At 32.3% G+C, this 22,180-nt stretch overlaps 2 protein-coding genes across 5 annotated transcripts; both read right to left on the minus strand.

Moving 5' to 3' along the window:
• Window positions 1-1,552: 1,552 nt before the first annotated feature.
• Window positions 1,553-7,788, minus strand: LOC11431313 (cation/calcium exchanger 5). 4 transcript variants are annotated; one of them, XM_024770621.2, is made up of 5 exons: window positions 6,818-7,788; window positions 4,543-5,755; window positions 4,385-4,443; window positions 2,887-3,008; window positions 1,553-2,458 (listed from the first exon to the last, which is right to left on the minus strand). In XM_024770621.2, the coding sequence occupies exons 1-2, from the start codon at window positions 7,607-7,609 to the stop codon at window positions 4,991-4,993; spliced, it is 1,557 nt and encodes a 518-aa protein (XP_024626389.1). In that variant the 5' UTR covers window positions 7,610-7,788; the 3' UTR covers window positions 1,553-2,458; window positions 2,887-3,008; window positions 4,385-4,443; window positions 4,543-4,990. The 4 variants fall into 4 exon arrangements, with proteins under 4 accessions (XP_024626389.1, XP_024626388.1, XP_024626387.1 ...); XM_024770620.2 differs by having other exon boundaries at window positions 4,371-4,443; XM_024770619.2 differs by having other exon boundaries at window positions 4,385-4,454.
• Window positions 7,789-8,768: 980 nt separating this feature from the next.
• Window positions 8,769-11,954, minus strand: LOC11430552 (signal peptidase complex subunit 3B). The gene is made up of 6 exons (XM_003626262.3): window positions 11,728-11,954; window positions 11,591-11,638; window positions 9,810-9,872; window positions 9,642-9,695; window positions 9,257-9,343; window positions 8,769-9,171 (listed from the first exon to the last, which is right to left on the minus strand). Exons 1-6 carry the CDS (start codon window positions 11,851-11,853, stop codon window positions 9,046-9,048), a joined length of 504 nt encoding a protein of 167 aa, XP_003626310.1. The 5' UTR covers window positions 11,854-11,954; the 3' UTR covers window positions 8,769-9,045.
• Between the last annotated feature and the right edge of the window lie 10,226 nt (window positions 11,955-22,180).

Here is a 22,180-nt window from a genome sequence, read left to right on the forward strand (position 1 = left end):
TGTCTATTTGGGGCGTTAACGGTGATGACGTGGCCGTTAACCTCTCATATGGGTTGCCATGTCAGATGCCACATAAACAGGGACTAAATATGTTGATAGTGACAAAAATTTCCAAGGACGAAATTGATTGATTGCAAAAAATGTTGTGCAATTTTGTCCCTGTTACTTTTTACTTATTATCAAATCAATCCTTAAATTATATTAAAAATCCGTCAAATAAGTCCTTGGATTTCATAAACATATCTCCAATTTGATCCTTGAAACATATATTTGCAGAACAGAGTGAAAAAGAAAGAACACACAACTTCATCCTTGAAAATACCATTAAATAAGTCATAAGTCTTAAGTCTTAAGTTTGAAATATTACATAGGCAAAAGCAACCAAACTACGTGGCATTAACAAGTCATAAGTCATAGAAGGATGTTCTTAAATATTACATAGTTGTGCTGGTGTAGGACCCCTCATTGGTGTTTGTTTTGGCTTCTCATTTGAAATAATTGGCCCTCTAATGTCATACCTCCTTGCAAGAACACCCTGCAACAACATTTTCAATCATATATCAGTCCCTAATTCATAAAACATTAAATCAAATGAGTCCCTAAATTATTACACTTACTAGCAAATTGATCCTTAAAATTTAATAGTCATATTTGTCCAAGCACTACTTCATTTGCAACACCATTTGCAACATTTTGTCCCTGAATTGCAACATTTCCAGCAACAACATTTTCAACAATGACATTTTCAGCATTTTGTGCAACTTGTCCATCATCTTCAGCAACAAGAGTTTTTGCATTTCCTGATACATTTCTAGCATTTTCTGCAACACCTCCAATATTTTCTGCATTTTAAGACTTTAACACAAAACCCTAATATCAGTAATCTAAAAAACACAATCAAAGTAAGCAAAAACAAAGCATGAAATGAAGTTTAAAGTTGAAAACGAAAATCACAAAAACCGACACAAAAAAGGGAGAAAACGAACATGACGGAATACAAAATGGACATGAGGTGTAACCTTAAGAAACGACAAAATCTTCTGTTAAAATGGAATCTTTTGCAATGTTCCTCGCCGTAGATGATGATGATGATGATGATGAAGATGATGAAGGTTTTCGCGGGAAGGAGAATAGTCAGGAACGTGTTTGATGTTCTGACCGAAATGTGAGGATGGAAAGGTATGGGGAATAAAGGGGTAGATTTGGAAAAATAGAAAAAATTGAATTTAAAAAGGAAAACTGAAATTTTTAGCGTTTCCATCAAATTGGTCCTTGTACATGTGGCTTCCTTGAAGACACGTGTACAAGACAACATGCATGCAGGACGACAGCTCAGCAGCACTAACGGAGCATTTGGACGGAAGAACTATTTTGATGAATGTTCGTTAAATTCAGAGACAAGGTGTGCATTTCGATAAATTGGAGGACGTTTTTGTCCGATTCGTGCAAATTCAGGGACAAATTTAGCTATTGTTTTAAATTTGATTTTAAAATGTTAATGAGTTGCAAAACAATTTTGTTCGGCACAGTTCTAAACTTGTCCAGAAGCTGATTGATGCCAACCCGAATTACATAAACAACAAATGAAATAAACCAGATCAATAAAATATCAGTAAAGAGTAATAAATATATGAAAATAAAAATAAAATATAACAGGAAGAAGATCCTGTTGTCCACAGATATAAGCTCCTTCATTGAACTAGTGTTCTCTGCTTCTAGCAAACTGTATGATCTCCCTGATAATCTCTCCCTCTCAGCACCCATATAACAGAATATCAATACGCTTTTTATCTCTCTCCCTCTGCCACTTGGACAACCCCACTCAGTTCTTTCCTATTCCTTCTAGTATTAACCTGCTGCATACCAAGCTTGGGAGTTGCTGTTGTGCCAACAACCCATTTGGCCCACCTGGGTTCCTAACACTGGTCCTAAAAATTTGGTTTATAAAACTTGCCCGGAAAACTGCTTCTTAACCAAGCAATGCAACAATATAGAAAGGAGAAACTTTCCAAGTTTTGTGCAATCAAAAGTACACTTCCAAACAAAATATACCGTCCAAAAGTTCACTTCGAAAAATATCTAAAACTTTTTAGAAATGTGTAGAAATAATTGCTCCCAAGAAGTAAAGAACTATTATCCCCCACTCCAGCTTTTGTAATTCTGACCACCATGTAAAAGTGACAAAGAAATGCATACTTGCAACAAAACTAATACACCCACACTGTAGAATAAAATACAGCCAAATGCTCTTAGCTAATTTCGTGTGGTTAATGCAATTTGTTCATGAAGTTTTGATTACATCATTTGACTAGTGGAAACAACTAACAAGAACAGGTGCTTCCGGGATGTACTTGCAACAAATTTCCAGGTGTCAAATATGCATAAACTTCTGGTTCCACTTTCCATTGCTATTCCTCATGCTTTTCACATAGTTCCAACATTACTTGTCTACAGTTACCTAGGAAAATCGTTACGGAAAGTTTAAACAATTTGAGTCATCAGAGACAATACTTGTTATCTGTACCATGGTTCCATTCAAAGAGTGATGAAAAAGTTAAGAATAGAATGCAAAACTATATAAATTTACATTCTGGATGAAAAATGTTTTACAATGTCATATTCTGACAACTGTAATGAGAACTTCAAGAATTTAATATAGATAGTTTTTTGCCATTAAAATATGAAATACAATTGAAAAGGTGTGAAAAGAAAAAATAAGTGTCAGATAAAGTGTGAAAAAAAAGCAAGTGTCAACATTGTTGCTTGCTCCATAATAAAATAGGTCAACCAACACCAGGTATAGTGTACGTTGGGAGAAAAAACAGATTGCCAAAAGAAAACCAATTAAAGATCACATTAGTAAATGCAGCATGTCCAGAGTAATACCTCGCTGCTCTTCGTCATTGAGAAAAGCTTGTTCTGTTGCCCGACAGGCCTTCTTGAATTGAAAACCTTTTTCATCTCTTTTTCCATTTGATGCTCTGGTGTAGGCATCAAGATTGCAACACCTGTCACATTGGAGAACAAGGAATTTGCATTGATAAACAAGAAATGGCTGAATCATAGGACAAAAGATTCCTAGATAATAAATAACAGGTATGTGGAAAGGTTCTTATTCACAAACATTAAGCCAAACTATTATTACAGCCACAGTCTTTATGTCTTAAAGCCATTGCCACTTATAGATTTCCTTCGCAACCCTCACTGAAACGATTCTGTTTCCTACAACTCTTCCATGATGCCGGGTCACTTTGTCAAACATGGTGAAATATACAAGAATGCTTTGGGATTTGAAGAAAAATAAACATGATGAGAGAAACAGATTACTTTTCAACAACCTTCTGTCTGAACAGGCTCACATCTCCCATGCAGACATCACCGAAGAAAAATGAGAAGGCGACTAGTGCAATTCATTTAGAGAATGATAAGAATACGGAAGATGAAAGCACAAAGGTAAAATGACTCCCATGTTATCAAAATAGCCCGTGTAAGATAATGTAACAAGGTAACTGCCGTACCCCTCCAAATTAACAAGTCCTATCTTCTCAAGAAACAATCATCATCTCACTCTTCAGGTTTTCAATTTAAGCTTTGGCTTTAAGAGGAAGGGTGTTAATGAACATTGTCGGAAATTCTGCCTTCACAGTGGTCTGCCTCTAGCCGCATAATTACGGCATTTGGGCTGCCATCTTTGCAGCCTCCAACACTTTCATTGTTTAGGGTGTGAAGGGGGTGGATTTAGTCCCACATTGCCTAGGGATATGGCATGTGTAGTATTTATAAAGCTTGAGCAACCCTCAAATTAAAAGCCGTTTTGTAAGGATGAGTTAAGTCCAACCCAAATTCTAAGAGACATGGAAGACCTTTTTCTACTAAATAACTACAGGAAAAGTGTATTTTCTTTTGTTCAAAAAAATTGAAGTAAAAACAAAAATGAAGACATCTTCAAGTCATCATTAGCTTTGCCATTCCGTAAATGCCAATGTCCTGATGTTTGCTACTCAATTCAATCTTACATGCCCTCATTCAATATTTTCAACTGTTGTCAAGCAAAGTATCACCCACCATGTGCATATGTATGACTCTACTATGCCAAGCACATTCAGCATAAAACTAAAATCTTAAAAAAACCAACATGCACAAGATAATTGGAATTTGGAAGCTGAGCATATCTAAGAGTGCAAAACCCCACCACAAGCTTAATACCACCAAAACTCATTAGCACCATAGCAAATATGAGAACACAAAATCCAAATTTGTGCAAGGAAACCCAGAAAGCATAGAGAGAATCATTCAACCATAATCATTCATACTTCATAACAGCGTAATCAAGCAAGAAAACCAACAAATCAGAGAGTGTGTGAAAAGACCTGCAGAAAATGACCTTCAAAACTTCATGGAGAGTGAAACACCAAACTGAAATTTGCTGGAATAAGCTTCAATCTGGAACCGAGCTTCAAGAGAACCAACCAAAAACAAATAATTATTCTACTGCGAACCAAAAAAATAGCATGAACGAAAGAAATGAGCAACACAAAATACCTTAATCTTCAATAGAGAAAGAAGAAAATATCACACAAATGAAATCGTGAGAAAGTGCACAATCAATGAGCTTAGACCATGAATGAATCTGAGTAACTCAAATAAACAAAATCAAGGGTATTTGAGAATGCACTAAGGGAGTCACGAGCAATTAGTTGGATTTATTAAGGAATTACAGGGAGATATCAAAGAGATTGGGTTTCAGATTAGGGGATAGGGGTTAGTTAGGGTTTTTTGGCTGTGGTTTGTGAATTTGAGTTTTGAGTGTGAGAGACAAGGAGAAACCAGGTATCAAGAACTGGATTTTTTGCACAAAACGGAACGGGCCAGTTTTCTTCATAAATAGTTTGGGTATTTTTAAAGTGCTACATTTTGGTTTTGGATATGGTTCAAGAGAACTTGTGTTTTTGAACAGGCCTATCTAAATCTTCCTATGAAGTATAAACAATCAACTTGAAAAGATGGCTACTGCTGAACTCGCTGCCATAAAAACAATATAGAGGCCTACGAGACAGAATCCCCAAAACTTAGGCACTCGGAACCGAGACCAAGTGATTACCAAGAGAGACCCCATGAGGCTTAAAAGCAGGAATACAAATGCAATCACTATACCAACATGGAAATTAAGTTCATAAGCTTTAGGATATATATTTGTCGTCTGTATGACCAAAGCAGTTCCAAGACCAACAAGCATGTTAAACATTGGTCCAGCAAAGCATCCGGCCATTGCCATTGCAGGATGACCAGCTTTAGCAACTGCAACATCAGCAACAAGATCCCCCACTGAATTTCCCCATGCCAGCACTGTAAGACCTAGGAAGGCCTGCGGCAGTTTGAGAAGCGTGCCTAAAGCTTCAAGGCAATTCACCAGCTCTCCAGCTGTGGTAGATATCCAAAACACGCTCATAACGAAGGCCACAACCACCACAGGCAAATGCTCTGCTTTTGGGGGTTCTTTTTCCAACACAAAATGGAGAAATGCAAGAGAGAAGCTTGTCATGAACACTACGGACCACAGAGGGAAAAGAGTATTAGGGAGGAGGAAAACTATCGGATGATTAAGTGGCACAAATGAGTTGCATGCATACAAGAGGGCTAGTGGACAAAGAGCGATATTGGCTGATGCATAAAATCTGCTCCATTGCAATGGTGCTGGTTGAGGGATTGTCAATCTTAAGAAAGTTGAGACAGGAAGCTCCCATGCCTTGGAAATCTGTAAGCATAGTATGGGATACGTCAGGACAATCTCAAGTAAAATAAATTCAATAATGTTATAAATGAATGACAAATCCATCCACACGATGCATAACATTTCCTATCTAATTTTTTTACACAGAAAACATTTTATTTAATTATTTTTTGAAGAGTCATAAGAAATATTGAATGAACTAAACAACAAACACTAAAGTCTACTATCACTAAGTGGAATCAGCTACAATGAACGAAAAATAAAAAATTAGTATTATCATATCAAATGGGATGATCATAGTAGCATCAACTAGGTCAGTGGTCAACGAAATTGGTTTAACATGTCTAAAATATATAAAAAACTTCGAGAGAACAGTTACCAGTTGTCCTCGATTTAATGTCTACCGACAAAGGGATCAACTGGCTAGCCTCCCCCATATTATGTGGGAAAAGGAAGTCATATTGTTTCCTTTTAAATTCAAATTATATTCACATTTTCCTGTCCAGAACTTGAGAAACATATACCATTATTAAAACTCATAATACGAAAACGGAAGTCATTGCATCTTATAACTATAAAATGTTTCAGCTCCAAATATAACCGAGCTCCCAGTTTACTGTATTATAAAAAATGACAAGAAAAATGCAAAAAGAAAATATTTCTTTTCTCCAAGGACTTTGTTTTAAGGTTACATATGGTTAACCTGCAGTACGTGGTTTTAGATCAGAAACAGCCTTTTGTTATTATTTAAAAAATATACAAATTTTCTTATTTCATTGAAGAAAACTTTTTACTTTTGTTTTTGTACATCCTATGAGTACCTGTGCAAGTGTCTAACAAACCTGATTTTGAATAAAACAGGGGGAAAAAAATGATATGCACCGTCAGTGTAAACTAGTTTTTCAAGATGAAATTATTCAGTCAAGTGATACTGTGCCAAGCTATGAATGAATTATATCATGATTACGCACTCAAATTATAAACAATCAAAGTAAAAATAGCATATTCAATTACTAATAACTATGAAAGCATACGTATATGAAAAGACAAAATCATGAGAAAGCTAATTGAAAGTTTTAAACATACCAAACGAAAAGATCCAAGAAATCCAGAAGCGTGTTTATCTTTTTCAACAGATCCCGACGCTTTTACGTCGTAATAGGAATCAATCTGTCCCTCAAGATCCGAAGAACTCTTTTCCCTCCGATTGGCCATTCCCAAATCCATGTAGAACACAAAAACAACAAAGAAAAGATAGAACGCAACGAATCCAACGGCTTGCCATAGAAAAATCTCAGCACTAAGATAAACATAAAACAGAAACATAGCAGCAGTTAAGTAGAACAAAACATCTCTAACAAACGGCGCCGGATCAACGGGAAAAGGAGCTGAGTAGATCGCGACAAAGCCGACAACAAGAGCAGAGACGAAAGCACCGGCGGAAAGTATAGCGCCGAAGCCGGTACGGTATTGACCGGCGCGAAGAGCAGCGAGAGATGAGAAGACGTCGGGAGAGCCGTTACCGAGAGCGAGAAGTGTGACGGCGGCCATGCTAGGAGAGAGATTGAGATGAGAAGCGAGTTTTGTAGTGACGATTGAGAAATGGTGAGAGGCGGTTTTGATGAGGATGTAGAAATGGAGGATGAGGAGAATGGAGAGGGAGGGGATTGAGAGGATTGGAGTTTGAGGGAAAATGCAGTGGTAGTTGAGGATGCCGCCATTGGATTGAATGGGGCAAGATGGGGTGATTTTGTTGAGAAGTGATCTACGAAGAGGAGAAGTTGTTGTGATTGAGAGGGATCCAGAGAGAGGGATTGTGATGAAGAAGATGAGAATGAGAGTGAGGATTAGTGAGAGTGAAATGGTTTTCAAAGCCATTATTGCAATGATAATAGTGTTTGATCTATTATTGTCCCAATGAGTTATGTTGTGTTGTTGAATGTTGTTGATACTAGCTAACTAACTAACTACAATTGCAGAAGAGGACTGTGATGTGAATATGTGCCCCATCTCCTTTCCGCGTTCTTTCCCATGAAATCAAGCAATTATAAACTTTTCAAGTAATTTCATTTTCTCAATCTCAAGGATTCTTGCTAATTGTGTAAGAAAAAAAAAGGATTCATGCTCATTTTTGGGAAAAATATTGTGTAATTTAAATTTTAAAATATTAACAAAATAATTGTATCATTTTAATTGCACAAATACTTATTATATCGAGTTCATGTTGAATTTCGTAAATTTTGACTATATTTTTAGTAGGATATATTTTCTTAATTTTTTTGTGACTTTTTTGAACTTATGCTTATACCTCGTTTTCTAAGGATTTTTAGTTCTGTTTGCCTGGTGTCATTACTTTTTAACAAAGAAAAGTGATTTTTTTTTTTTTTTTTATGTTAACCTTCTGGTACTAATGGAAAAAAAGTTTTAATAATTTAAAATTCGACCAAGATATAGATAAAGTCTAATTAAGAAATGTTTGATATATGAATTAAACTCGAATTCTTCTGATCAATTTATCTTAGGAGGAGTTCATTAATAATTTAAATCCAGCTATTTGGTTAAAGAAAGAACGCATTTAATTATTATATTATAAAATAGAGAAACATGAATAACAGCGGACTTAAACTACAAAGGAGGCGACTCAAATCAAATCAGGGAACTGTTGGCTTGCAATTTTTAAGGGCAGTTTGTCCTCTGCACTCCCTCTTAAAATACCCCTCACACATTCAAAATTTCATATGCACGAATTGTCTAAAAGTTACATTAGAAACACACAAATTGTATAGAAAAGTGAAATTCAATAATCTTTGTATGCTTACTTTCGAATTAAGGAAAATATTAACTTGCGCCCTTATGAGTTATGACATAAGTTAAGAAACCAAATACATGTTTTGTTTTTTTTTTTAAATTGTTCATTCAATGTCTTAAAAATTTAAAAAGTTACATTTTTAATATAAAACTTATTTATTTCCATTTTAAGCTTCTTAATTTGTGCTCTTAAAACACAAATTAGCATGACCCTCAAACTAATATAGGATGAGTAAGAAGTAGCCATCATTTTTAATGGCTAAAGCCCAAAGGATTCGTTACGGCATGATACATGTTTTTAAAGGATAACAATAAGCTTAAGACAACCACAAACAAATTTCGGATATTCAAGTATTCGAAAGCTATTTCTCAAAAAAAAAAAAAAAAGTTATTCATCTCAACTATCCAAAGCACAATATTTTTTCCCTGATCTATTTCTTTGAAGGAACCTTTTATATCCCTTATAGAAAAAGTTACAGCAAAAACATTAACATGACAAGAAGGCATCATCTGTATTCCTTGGGCAATCGGTAACCTGGCATCACTATTTTATCGGCCAACATTTTTCCAGTTTTTGGCATAACATGCCAGTGCAAAGTCAAGTTAAATTCTCTACCACGCAAATTGGTTCCCTGTACACAAATAAAAAAGGCAAAGTTAAGGCCTAAAGATATATAAAGTGATTCATATTAGACAGACCCTATAACGGTTATATACCTGATCAATGAAACGGTATTTATTTGACGTGTGAATCAAAAACTTTGCATGCTCTTTAGAGGGAATGATACCATCCCAAAGGGATATCTGTAAAATGGCACCTCGAGAGAATGAGAAATATATAAGACAGCATATACCAAAAAGTGACAGAAAAGCAGCATTACATGCATTAACAGAGCTATCTGAGCGACATGAAATCATGAATAGTGTAAACAGACTCTGAAGCTGCCATCTCAACAATGGAAATTCGAGACTCACCAATAACCCACTATTACCATGGCTTTCTTTTAATCTCTTGTTATAAAAGGGAGTTGGCAAGCTTAAAATAAAGGTGTGTATATTTCAAATGAAGTTGCAAACAGTCTAACCAAAGCATACATCATACCTGATTCAAGGGTTTCTTTCGTGTTTCATATTCAGCAGCTAAAAAGACAAAAACCTGAAAGCATAGAAAAGAAGCAAAACCAAAATTAGTTTTTCCATTCTTCCCCAACTTTTGTCCTGAAATAAGACAAAAAAAACTAAGAGGAAAAATGCAATTGAAGCGAAGAACCTGTTTTGTGTTCCACGTGAACAGAGACTGTAAATCTCCTGAAATGTTAAGCGTCATGCTGACCTGCAAGAATAATAATGCTTCCATTTCAGTTTGAACAATGAATAAGAATGACATTTGAATATCAGAGAAAGGGATCCAAACAAACTGGTAAATGACAACGACACAATATGATACTCATAATAATGTGGTAGGCGGTTTGAAATACAAGCAGATATAAATGTTGCCATCTTGAAAAAAAGTATGTAGAATACAACCACCATGATGTTTCCAACAATTTCCAGCTATGATTTTGACCTGTTTCATGCACACACAAGTACCTCTTGTCTGTTGTATGTAAATACAGACATTTTAACAAGCCTCTGAAGCAATTACATCGAAGCTTTCAGATTTGGAGGTAATTTGACGACTTCTAATAGGTAGCCTTCTTCCTTAGTTAGTAAGGAAGATAGTTAGAAGAAATAAGGTTTTTGCAAATAAATAAAAGAAGAGATTGGGGGAAGGATATCTTGTCATTTGAAAGATATGATGTCTTTGGCTAGGGAGGTGTAGAGTGTAGACCCTCTAAGTTCTACAATTATACTGTTTTTTTTGGCTCCACAATTATACTGCTTGGGAAGGAGAAGTAAGGAGTATATCAAGCACTGTGAACCGGTGATAGAACTGGCCTTAGAAAACAGAAAGAATTGTGAAAAGAATTGCTTATTGCATGAATTGAGACCAACTACACTGGTTATTCGGGAGAACCAGACTCTACCCACAGGAATGCTCCCAAAATACAAGGTACCCTCCCTTCTCTTGGTAACTTCCATTATAACCCACTTTCTAACTTTCCAACTGACGCTGATTTCCTAACATCTTTCGTAATAGTCTGGCTATTTGAGTTATAACATATAACCCCTTGTAACCTGCTTCTTTTGCCTGACATAAACCCTCTCGATCAAGGGTTGTGGTCTATCGCATTGGCTCAACACAATCAGTTGAAACAAACAAGGAAATAAGAAAGAGCTATAGAGTGAGAGGGAGAGGGAGAGATTGGGGCATGGGATTTGAGAGAGAACTCTTTGCTTCATAAAACTCTTTGGTTCACATCATATAGTGCCCTTCCTTGAGCACCTTGGGAGTAGTTTCCTTTCATACCCTATACCCTACATAAGTACTCCCTCCAGTGCTAAATATAAGAGAAAGTTGGGTCAACAAGAGTTGATGTATTGGTTCAAAATTTGGATTAGGACCAGATCCAAGAAGTTTTGTTGACCCAACTTTTGAATCGGATACATTAACTTTTGTTGACCCAACTTTCTCTTATATATAGGACCGGATGGAGTTATAGCTATAGCATAACATAAGTTGCTCTTCCTAGACAATACCATTGGGGATATACAATCATTCAGTAATTCAAAATCACATCAATAAAACTCACATTAATTCATCTACGAATTCTCTATCTAAACTGTTTCATTGCCATAAACTGTGTTCTCACTGTTCTGTTCCTTACATATACTGTAACATGGGAATTCATCCCTAATTTGGTTGAAATAAAATTTGAGTTCCTATCAAGTTATATCAATAACATAATGGGTTCTTACTAACTAACAAAGGAAGGACAAAAATCAGGGTAACAACCACAGCTTAAATTGCGTAACACGAGACAATTACCATAAACATAATTGCATAGTAAAATGCACATGAAATACAGCTAAAACACGATCTGCAATCTTAATTAAGTAAACAACACAAATTAAGAAAAAAAAATATAGTAGCATCTAAACATGAATTACCTCGTCGTTACCGTTGGGTTGTTTCTGAAACCAATTAATATTCAACACCTAAACACACAAAAAAAAAATGAACAAAAAACGGTTGAAATTGAAAGTAATATTTGAATGACAGATCTGTGAAAGAGAAGAGAAGAGACCTGGACTTGAGCAGAAGGAGATGGGGAATTGAAGGAATCAGTAAGCGATGCAATCGCGCACATAAGTGCAAGAATCGTAAGAGAAAATGTTAGCAAAGCATTGGCTCTGTAACCGAATGAATGCATTCTTGGAGTTTCTTTTCTTCTTCGATTGCAAAATCTATTTTGATAAAGGTAAGGTAATTGGAACTCGGAAATAAATATAGTGAGTGGTAGACTACTCAGTCAGTGTAGTGTACTTGTCTTCTCCTTCTCTCTCGTTGGATACAACACGCAAGCGGTGGGGTCGCACTTATTTTATTAAAAAAAACAACTAAGACTCTGTTTGGTAAAAATAGCGGATAGCTGATAAGCTAGCTGATAGCTGATGACTGATAGCTTATAGCTGATGATTTATAGCTTATAAGCTAATTGAAGTGTTTGGTAAAATAAGCTATTCAACTAGCTGATAAATGTAAAATGACATAAAAGGGTATTATTAATTCATAATATAGTTTATATAAATTGATATGTAACCCTAAAATAAAAATTGATATTAAAGTATTACGGAATTCTTAGTTTAACTTTTTTTTTTAAATTTATAAATTTAGAAAAATACTTAGCTACAATGCCTATCTAATATTTCTTCTATATTATAAATCAAATTTTATTCACTAAAATTTTATTTGATATTTATTTTTATTTGAGTGTTTATACTTTATCCAACAATTGAATGTTATCACAATTCTTAAAAAAAAAATTGACGATTATCCTAATGTATTATTATTAACACAAAAAAAAGTATTATTAACAATAATTGATAGATATAATGAATAATATCTTCTTGATTTTTTTTTACGGGACCTTCATGAAATTTATTTTACTGAATTATTAAATGCATTATCAGTCAAGGAATGTATAAATAGACATAAAACTTTTTTTTTTTTTCACAAAAGACTAGAAACAATTTTATACAGTTCAAAATTAGGAAAACAATTATACGATTAAAAAAAAAATTATACAGTTCAAAACAAGGAAAAAAAAACAAGTGAGGCATATTATCATTTAGAAAAAAAAACACACATCAGGGAGGTATATATATGTCACTGAAATGTGCTAAGAGTAAAGATATTCGTCAAAACAAAATATATAAATGTAACTAACATTAAATAAATTATAAAGGGGTATAAATGGATTTTAGATAAATTAATAAGGGTAAAATTGAAATTAAAAGTAAGAAGCTATAAGCTATAAGCTCAAACGCTACTTGAAGTAGCTTCTGAAAAATAGCTTATAAGCTCCTGAAATAAGCTATAAGCTCGTTGTAAAAAAGCGTTACCAGACAGAGCTTTTTTTTGTCAGACGAACTTATAAGCTATCAGCTATAAGCTATAAGCTCCTTTTTGTGTGTTACCAAACAGACCCTAAGTAGAGTAATAGAAAAACAAAAATTATATATCCTCTAATTTTTAATAATTTACTAATTATAAAGTGCGAAAGAGAACAGACCTTTGGGAATATACACTCCTTTTTGAGTACTATTTACTCTAATAGAAAAACAAACATTTTTTAGGGAAACTAAATTTTATAGGGAGTACGCCTTTAAATTAAGGTGTACCGGTACACTTATTTCATAAATCAATAAGGTTAACGATTATTTTTATGTAATAAAGATATATTTGTCGACTTTTATATTTTAGAAAATATTATTTCGTAAGAAAAACATCATTTCATTCTTTATAAGAATCATATTAATTTTTTAACATTTTATCGAAAAAATAATCAATATTCACTATTATGATTGTAAAAATTAAAAAAAGTTGAATTTTGATTTGCCGACACTTTTGAGAAATAAAATATAATTATTATAATTATAACTGATAGAAAATATATTTTTTCTAAAAAAAATAACTCATTAAACTATTTATTTAATATATGGGTGTACCGGTGCACTCAATTTGTTTGAGTGTACTGTGGAAATTGCCAATTTTATATCCTCTAAGAAAATAATTATATATAATTTATGTTCCCCTCTAAAAAGTAATTTGGATCAGGTTTTTTTGGGAACATAAATTATATATATAATTGTTTCGATAAAAAAATAATAAATTACATATAATTGTTACTATAATTTTTTCTGTAAAAAAAATAATTATTTTTTAGAGGAAATGTATATCAAAAAGACCAAAATGGTGGTTTTAAAAACAGATGGACTAAAATTTCGATTAAGATAATAATTTAACTTTTAAAGTATGATAATAATTTTACTTATGTGTTTTTTTTTTTTTTTTGAGGGACTTTTATATTTATGTGCTTATTTATCAAGTAAAAGTTAACTTTTTTTTACTTCACTTCAAATGTCTTATAGTTTTTATATATTGAATTTACCAATAAATAAATTTGACTTCAATTAAGATAATTTCCAAAGCAAAAAACCATATACTTTTACGCTTATAAGTTGTTTAAATATTTTTGGCTAAATTGTACTTTTTGTTCCAACAATATTATCATCCGCTAACAAATTCAGTCACCCCATTTTAGTACCCATCAATTCTTGTACCTTCCCAAGTTTTTAAACTAAAATATTATGTTATGGTATAATATATATAATAGAGAAATGATATTTGAACAACCATTTTTTGATAATTTTTGCGATAATTTTCTCTCTCATACTCATATTGTTCTTCTACTATCTCTCTCTATTACTTTGATTTTTTCGCCACTATCTAAATGTCGTTGTATAATTTGGTTGTATAAAAAATTGTCATAATAAAGGGTTGTTCAAATAACATTGCTCAATATAATAACATAGTAATCTAATGGAAAATTCTAGTGATCACAACTTTTCTTCTTTTTGAGCTATCAATTAAGGTGATTTAAGATCAATTTTGACTCAAAATCATTCATATGAATTGTTTTTCTCTCTTTTAATTAAGCTAGTGGTTTTTTTTTTTTACATATTTTCATCTTTCTTTTGTTGGTTCTTTGATTTCGTCGTCTAGTACGACTTTTTTATTTTAATTTCACATATTTGTGCGGTGTGTTTTTGATTTTCCGTCTTAGTGCAATGTTTATTTGATTTAGGTTGAAATATTAGTTTTGATCAAGTTCAAATTCAATCAATGATTTTTGCATCGTCAACGTTGCAGATCAAAAAACATAGGTATTTTAATAGCTTGAATATATTCATATTTGTAGGCCCTTAAAAAAAAAGTCATATTTATAGGCATATGTACTATGTCGTTTTATACTATTAACATGGATGTTACAAGTTTGTTCACAAATTCGTCATTTTTGTTTTTAGCAATTTTGAATTTGCATTGTATTAAAGTACTCAATCAATTTACATGAATGAACATCGTTTATTTTTTTAGAAGGAAAAAAAAACTGTGATCTAATTATGTAGGATTATTCAAATAGATAAATTATTTACACATTGTTAATTAAAGAACAAAAATGAATAATTTCGTTGAAGTTGAATTGATTACGAGAATTTCCCTTCATATCCACATCATCAAATTATATGCCACATATTTTAAAGTCTCTTACAAATCACTATTGTGTCCAAAAATTAGAGGGTGGAACCAAAATTCAGAGATTTTAAAATTGAGGATCAATTTTGTGAACGGATGAAAATAGCGAGACTAAAACGACAATCAAGTTAAAGTTTGTACGAATTTAAATTACCTTTGACAATTTTAGTTTTTAGTTATATTAAAATATTTTATGAGATGCATGGATTTGATCTAAGGCACATGGAGAACTAAATGTGGATACATCCCTCTATAATTTTTTTTAAATATATTGATTTCTCAAGTGGTAAAAGTTTGATCAATTATGTTAGACTCGACCCGCTGCAAACTCAATGTTAATACAAAATTAAAATTTGTTGCCTACATATATATATATATATATATATATATCGTGGTCTCAATAAAGAAAATAGTATTATAGTTTTGCGAACTTAACTCAGCTGATAAGGACATTGTATTATATATATATATAATATAAAAGAAATTAATCAAGATTTGTTTATATTTCAAATATTTCCTCTCAGAAAGATAAATATGAAAGAAATCAATTAATATTTTATTTATACATCAAATAACTCCTCTAAAAAAAAAAAATTTGAAAGAAATCAATTATTTATTTACATATCAAATAACTCCTCTCAAAAATATAAATATGAAAGAAATCAATTAATATTTATTTATATATCAAATATCTCCTCTCAAAAAAAAAAAAAAAAAAGAAATCAATTGAGATTTATTTATATATCAAATTACTCCTCTCAAAAAGATAAATATGAAAGAAATCAATTAATATATTTATTTATATACCAAATAACTCCTCTGAAAAAAATAAATATGAAAGAAATCAATTGAGGTTTATTTATATATAAAATAACTCCTCTCAGAAAGATAAATATGAAAGAAATCAATTAAGATTTATTTATATATTAAATAACTTCTCTAATATATTTATATTTTAAATAATTAAATAGATTCTATTTTATTTTATATTGGATCAATTCTAGGTTTATATATATTACATTGTTCACTGCCTATCAACCCTCATGAGGTTGCCTCTGAAACTTTTTTTCTCCCTCTAATTAACATTGCTCTTTCATCTTGACGGTAACTAAAGATGAGTACACATGACATTGACCGGCAAGATCTAGTAAGCATCTTTGTTTTTTTTTCTTCTTCTTCATGTTGTGGTAGTTTTAACTTGTAAGAAAGCTATTGATGTGTTGTTTGGTTTTTTTCTTTATGTATAGCGTTGTTTTCTCAAGGTTAAGATGAACTGTTGTCCAGCCTGTAAGAGAAACGTACCGGAACTGCTGAAGAATATCGATGGTACATTCTTATAGCACATCCTTGATCTTTTTACTTTATCAAATTTTTGTTTTATCATACGATTCTTGATACTATATATTAATACCTTTTCTCTTTCAAAATAAAATAAAATTAATACCTTTCAATTTCACCTTGTTAATTGTTTTTTACACTCAAACCAAACCAATTTAACAAAATCATGTTACTCAAATTAACCTGTACACTAAAATTATGTAGCATCTAAATAGATTTTTACAAAACCAAAATTTACTTTTACAAAATCAAGTCCTCCAAATTAGAATTATCTTGCTTTTGTTTCTATATATTGATTTTTATAGTCAAATTAATTGTTGAACTCAATTTTTACAAAATAAAATTACTCAATTAACTTTTCTTACAGCAAAATCAAACATACAACAATAGCATGCACTACTTTTCTATCTCTTTTTCAGAGCTCTCCTTAATTAGATATTACCAATGGCTTATTTTACTTTATTTTATTTTTTAAACAACTTTTTGTATACCAATGACTTATGGGGTTTAATAAACTCTAGGTTTATTCCTTCAATTATATCAGATTTTTAATTTATAATTTATAAAATTTAATTTTTTTAAGAGTTTTAACTAAATCATTTTTTTTTGTTGCTAATAATGCATCGTTTTTTTAAGGAAATAATGCAACGCTTTTTATTAAGTTTGCATATTGAAATATCTTATTTATACACATCACCTTTTATTAAGCTTACATATTTTAATATATTATTCTTTCAAAAACAAAAAAAAAAATATTATTTATTAATCATTTTTAAAATCAATGATAAATTTTAAAATTTTATTAATGTTTTTTTACTAGACTATAACTTTTAAAGTTTTTTTTAATGTTATTTGGACAAAAAGATAACATAAAAATGTTGATAGTAGGCCGACTTAAAGGTCAATGGGCTAGTCCCGCCCGATACAATATTTAGGCTAGTTTTTTATTTTATTTTTTATTTTATTTAAGATTACTCTTTAGACTTCAAAGATTGACATCACATATCTAGAAATGACCTTCAATACAACTGCAGTTAACTACCATTCACTGTTTAATTTTTCTTTTGGAGCGAACGACTATTGTTGGAGGTATTTTGATCATTTTCAAGTGTGTGATAACAAATATTTTAGTGTAAACAACAATCGTCTATTTTTAGGCTCAATCCATTCAAACATATTGTTCGACCATTTTTTTACCACTTTAGTCTATATACGTAGAGAAAAATAGTTAGATTTGAGAATATTTCATATATATATATATATATTATTCAATATGATTATTAGTTAGATTTGAGGATATTTCATATATATTATTAAATATGATTATTTGTTTGCAAATTTATTATGAACAATACTTTTGAAAGTGCAATAAAATTGGAATGTCAATATATCACAATGATAAAATAACAATTCTAATTCTTTAAAAAAATAACAATTCTAATTTTGCATAAAAAATTGTAATTATTCAAGATACTAGGAAGTTTTTTTTTTTTTTTTTCCTTTCAATTTTAGTGGGTTAGATTTGTTTTAATTTATGAAGTTTTTTTCTTTTTCTTTTTCCAGGGGTGAAGGGTGTGGATGTATTCGACGTAGAGCAAGGGAAAGTACTAGTGATCGGTGATGTGGATCCAAACATACTCGTAAAAAAGCTAAAGAATATCAATAAAAATGCTGAAATATGTGGTAGCATGTATAACATCTTGGCGCACGATGGAGAATCTTCGAGGTCCAACTTACCAGGTAACAGAAGAAGTCGCCGGAGAGGTGGTTTTGGTTTTTTACGTGGGCTCTTTGGAAAAAAGAAGAGTAATAGAAGTAATAATGAGGATGATACTGATATCCATAATTATCCCAGTACTGACAATGGTGGAAATAATGAAAATGAAAATTCAGACTCTGAGACATTAGAGCTCCATAGTAATACTAATACTAGTGATGACCATGGAATCTCTCATGATCATGGTAATGACAATACTGGTCATGGAAGTGGTATGGGTGAAACGATCCCAACTGATAATTATTACCCAATGAATAATCAAGAAGATCTGTATTATGGTCAAGGGATGCAAATGCAACCTCCTCCTCCATTTGAACAGTGGCCGACTATGAATCATTATGGTCAAGGGATGCAAATGCAACCTCCTCCTCCATTTGAACAGTGGCCGACTATGAATCATTATGGTCAAGGGATGCAAATGCAACCTCCTCCTCCATTTGAACAGTGGCCGACTATGAATCATTATGGTCAAGGGATGCAAATGCAACCTCCGTACTGGCCAGCTATGAATCCTGAGCATCAACAACAAGAAGAAGCTTATAATAATAATCAAGAACATTCATACTTGAATATTTTTGATGGATTTCCGAATCATGATCAATATATGAAGATGCAACAACAACAACTGGGGAATCAAGATCATCAACAACAAGATGCTTATAATAACATGTATCCACCAACCATGACGTATGGTGAACCATCTTCATCCATGAATTCCACGATGCAGCATGACTCCAATCTGGTTGATCCTAAGCCCGTCTACAACGATGGCTACGTCTATAATTGGTGGAGTACCAATTAACAACTTTAAGCATTTTTTTTTATTTCAAAAAGAAAACTTTAGACATGTTTTAATTTATTTATTTTTTATTTGTCGGAGCTCATGAAATTTTGTCCAAGACTAGACAATTTTTCTTGGGTCAGTTATTTTTATGGAGAATGAATCCGAAGTTTGGACTATCCTTTATATATTTAATTATTTATGTTCATTTAAGCTTTCTGTTTATTTTATTTTACGAAAATTTTAACTGTATGTTGTTTTGCCTTGGAAACCATTCTGTTTTTTTTTTTTTTTTACGCAAAGGAAATCGATCTGTTACTTGATACATTACGTACATAAGTATTCAAAATAAATTTAATTAATATAAATTGCCAAATTATAGTCACATTTAGATTTAGTTTTCTATGATTTACTTATTGTTCTTCTAGTAAGTTATAACTTGATCAACTTTTATATATATATATATAAAAGTTAAAACACTTGCACCAAATCTCAACCGTTAAATCTAAATTAATCTAATGGTTTAAAATATTCACGCAGAAAATAAGGTGAGACTACTTTCCTTTGGGTGTACTGTAGCTCTTGCGACAATCTGACCTGCATCCATCGCATCTCTTCATCTTTGTCATTCAACACATAAAACATATCTTAACATATCTTAGTTTTCGATAAATCTCTCAATTTCATAATATGTTTATACATATACATCGACGATTAATGATGGTATTGATTTCAATTACATTAATCAAAAGTGATTTTAATTTCTTAATTGAAAACCATGTCTCGATAACCATGTATGGGTTATCAATTTTATATTCCAATTCACGTTTATTTTAAGGATAAAGATTCACATACACCCTTTTAAACCATACACACATTACACCACTGCTACGTGGCAAAATATTTTTTGTCTCATTCCAACCCAACAATAAAATAAAAAGAAAAAAGAAAACTGGTTCTCTTTCGTTCTCTTTCTGCTTCCCTAGCACCACACATTCTTCTTCCCTCACCACCACCCTCTTCTGTCAACTCCAACGGCAAAACCACCACCCCTCCGTCATCTTTTGTCAACTCCAACGGCAAAACCACCACAAACTCCGCCCTTCTTCCTCATCACGGCGTCGACGACCTACTCTTCTCCCTCACGCCGGCGACCACATCAACCACGCCATCGACGATTTCGTTCTGTTCAGATCTGAATGTCTCTTTCTCGTATTCGTCGTTGTCGCCGTCTGTTTTTCGAAATCTGTGGAAAAAAGGTTGTTGTTGATTGTATTTTGGAGAAGAGTAGAACATAAACGGAGGAGAGAAAGGGTGATGACGGCGGCGACGTTGGTGGTGACTATTGAGAGAGACGGTGGTGATGGTGTGATTTGAGGTTTTAGACGGCGGAAGACAACGGTGGGGGGCTGCCAGCGGTGGCCAGTTGGGGGAGAAGGAAGACTGAGAAGAGAGTGAAAAAGTTGCTGCGTTGATTGGACATAAATGCCCCTCTTTCCTTTTTAATTAGACAAAATTGCCCTCATAGCAATTAATAAAAAAAAAAAAAAAAAAGACACATAAGGGGTGTAGGAGGGGTTTGCCACATGGGGTTGTTTATGTATCATTGCTCTTATTTTAATTCATTAATCTTCTCAATTGCAAGTCCTTTCAATTATGTTTCATCCACCCACCGGTTTGGTTGTTTCCCGTTCTTGCAAAAGTAAGGCTCTCAATCAATGGAGAATTTCTTTCTGATCAGTTTCATCGTGGCAAAAAAAATCAATAGAAGGAAGAAGGAATGGGATTTAGTGTGTTGTGTTTTTATTTGCTATTATGTTATATATATATATATAATGCATAAGTTAAATATAGATTTATGAATAATATAAAAGTTTTGTTTTCTTAATACGAGCTTATAACATTTGTTTAATAGCTTATCATGTTTTTTTTTTAATAACATTTGAATTTGTAGCTTATAATAATAATTTCTCTATCAATTTTACCTCTATCATCTTATTTGGAAAAAAAAATTATCATCTTAATCGAAAAATAAAATATTATTAAAAAGTATTTTATGTTTTTTCATTTTTTAACAAAAACAAACTTAACTTTTATCATTAATCAAATAGTTCGCAATACTAGAAGGAATAATCTCAATAACATTGTGAGTACGTAGCCTACAAAAATAGCTAATAATCACAATACTTGCATGAGTGTTAACAATTATATTCGATTCTTAACTTCAAAGTTTAAATGTAAAGACAAAATACTAATATTACCAAAAAATAATAGCACTAAATTCAGAGGCAACTTGAGAATGTGACTTAATGGTCTCAACCAAGAGTTGAGAGAATCACTTTCAAAGACCACATATTGCCACTCCTTATTTCTTGTCATATGTATATAGTCTCTAGTAGCGCATAAGCTTCTCCTTCAATAGTAGGCATATTTGCAAATTTCCAAGTTGTTTGAGCCAACATAAACTCGTCGTTATTATTCCTCACACAACAACATAAAAATGCAATGTCTGCTACCTCGAGGAAACTATCGTCAATGTTGCATTTAAGCCAGCCTAGGCCTGACTTCTCTCACATCACATCTAATTGGGTACAATTCACATTGATTGAACCACTCTTGCCAAAGGTGAAAGGCTTTGATCCCAATATGTTGAGAATTGGATTACTTCATTCCTGTTATCCAACATGACCAAACATTTACGATCTTCATTCACACAAATATCCATCAATAATTCATCAATCATGCTAAAGATAACCAGTCTAGATTAAAGCTGAATCTAGCCTTGATGCACAAAAATAGGTCATTTCAAAATTGAAAAAGATATGTCATTCGTATTTAACGCCAGCTTTGCACAAAGGACATTTGGGAGTACAAACAATGTACATGACAATGTATCAGCATACGACACATCGGTAAATAACCTTTACACACTCGCCTAATTAGAAGGTGACGAGCTTTAGGAGGTGCAAGCATTCTCCACACATCGGTAAATAACCTTTACACACTCGCCTAATTAGAAGGTGACGAGCTTTAGGAGGTGCAAGC

This window comes from Medicago truncatula, chromosome 7 (assembly GCF_003473485.1).
Source record: "Medicago truncatula cultivar Jemalong A17 chromosome 7, MtrunA17r5.0-ANR, whole genome shotgun sequence".
NCBI classification, from domain to species: domain Eukaryota; kingdom Viridiplantae; phylum Streptophyta; class Magnoliopsida; order Fabales; family Fabaceae; genus Medicago; species Medicago truncatula.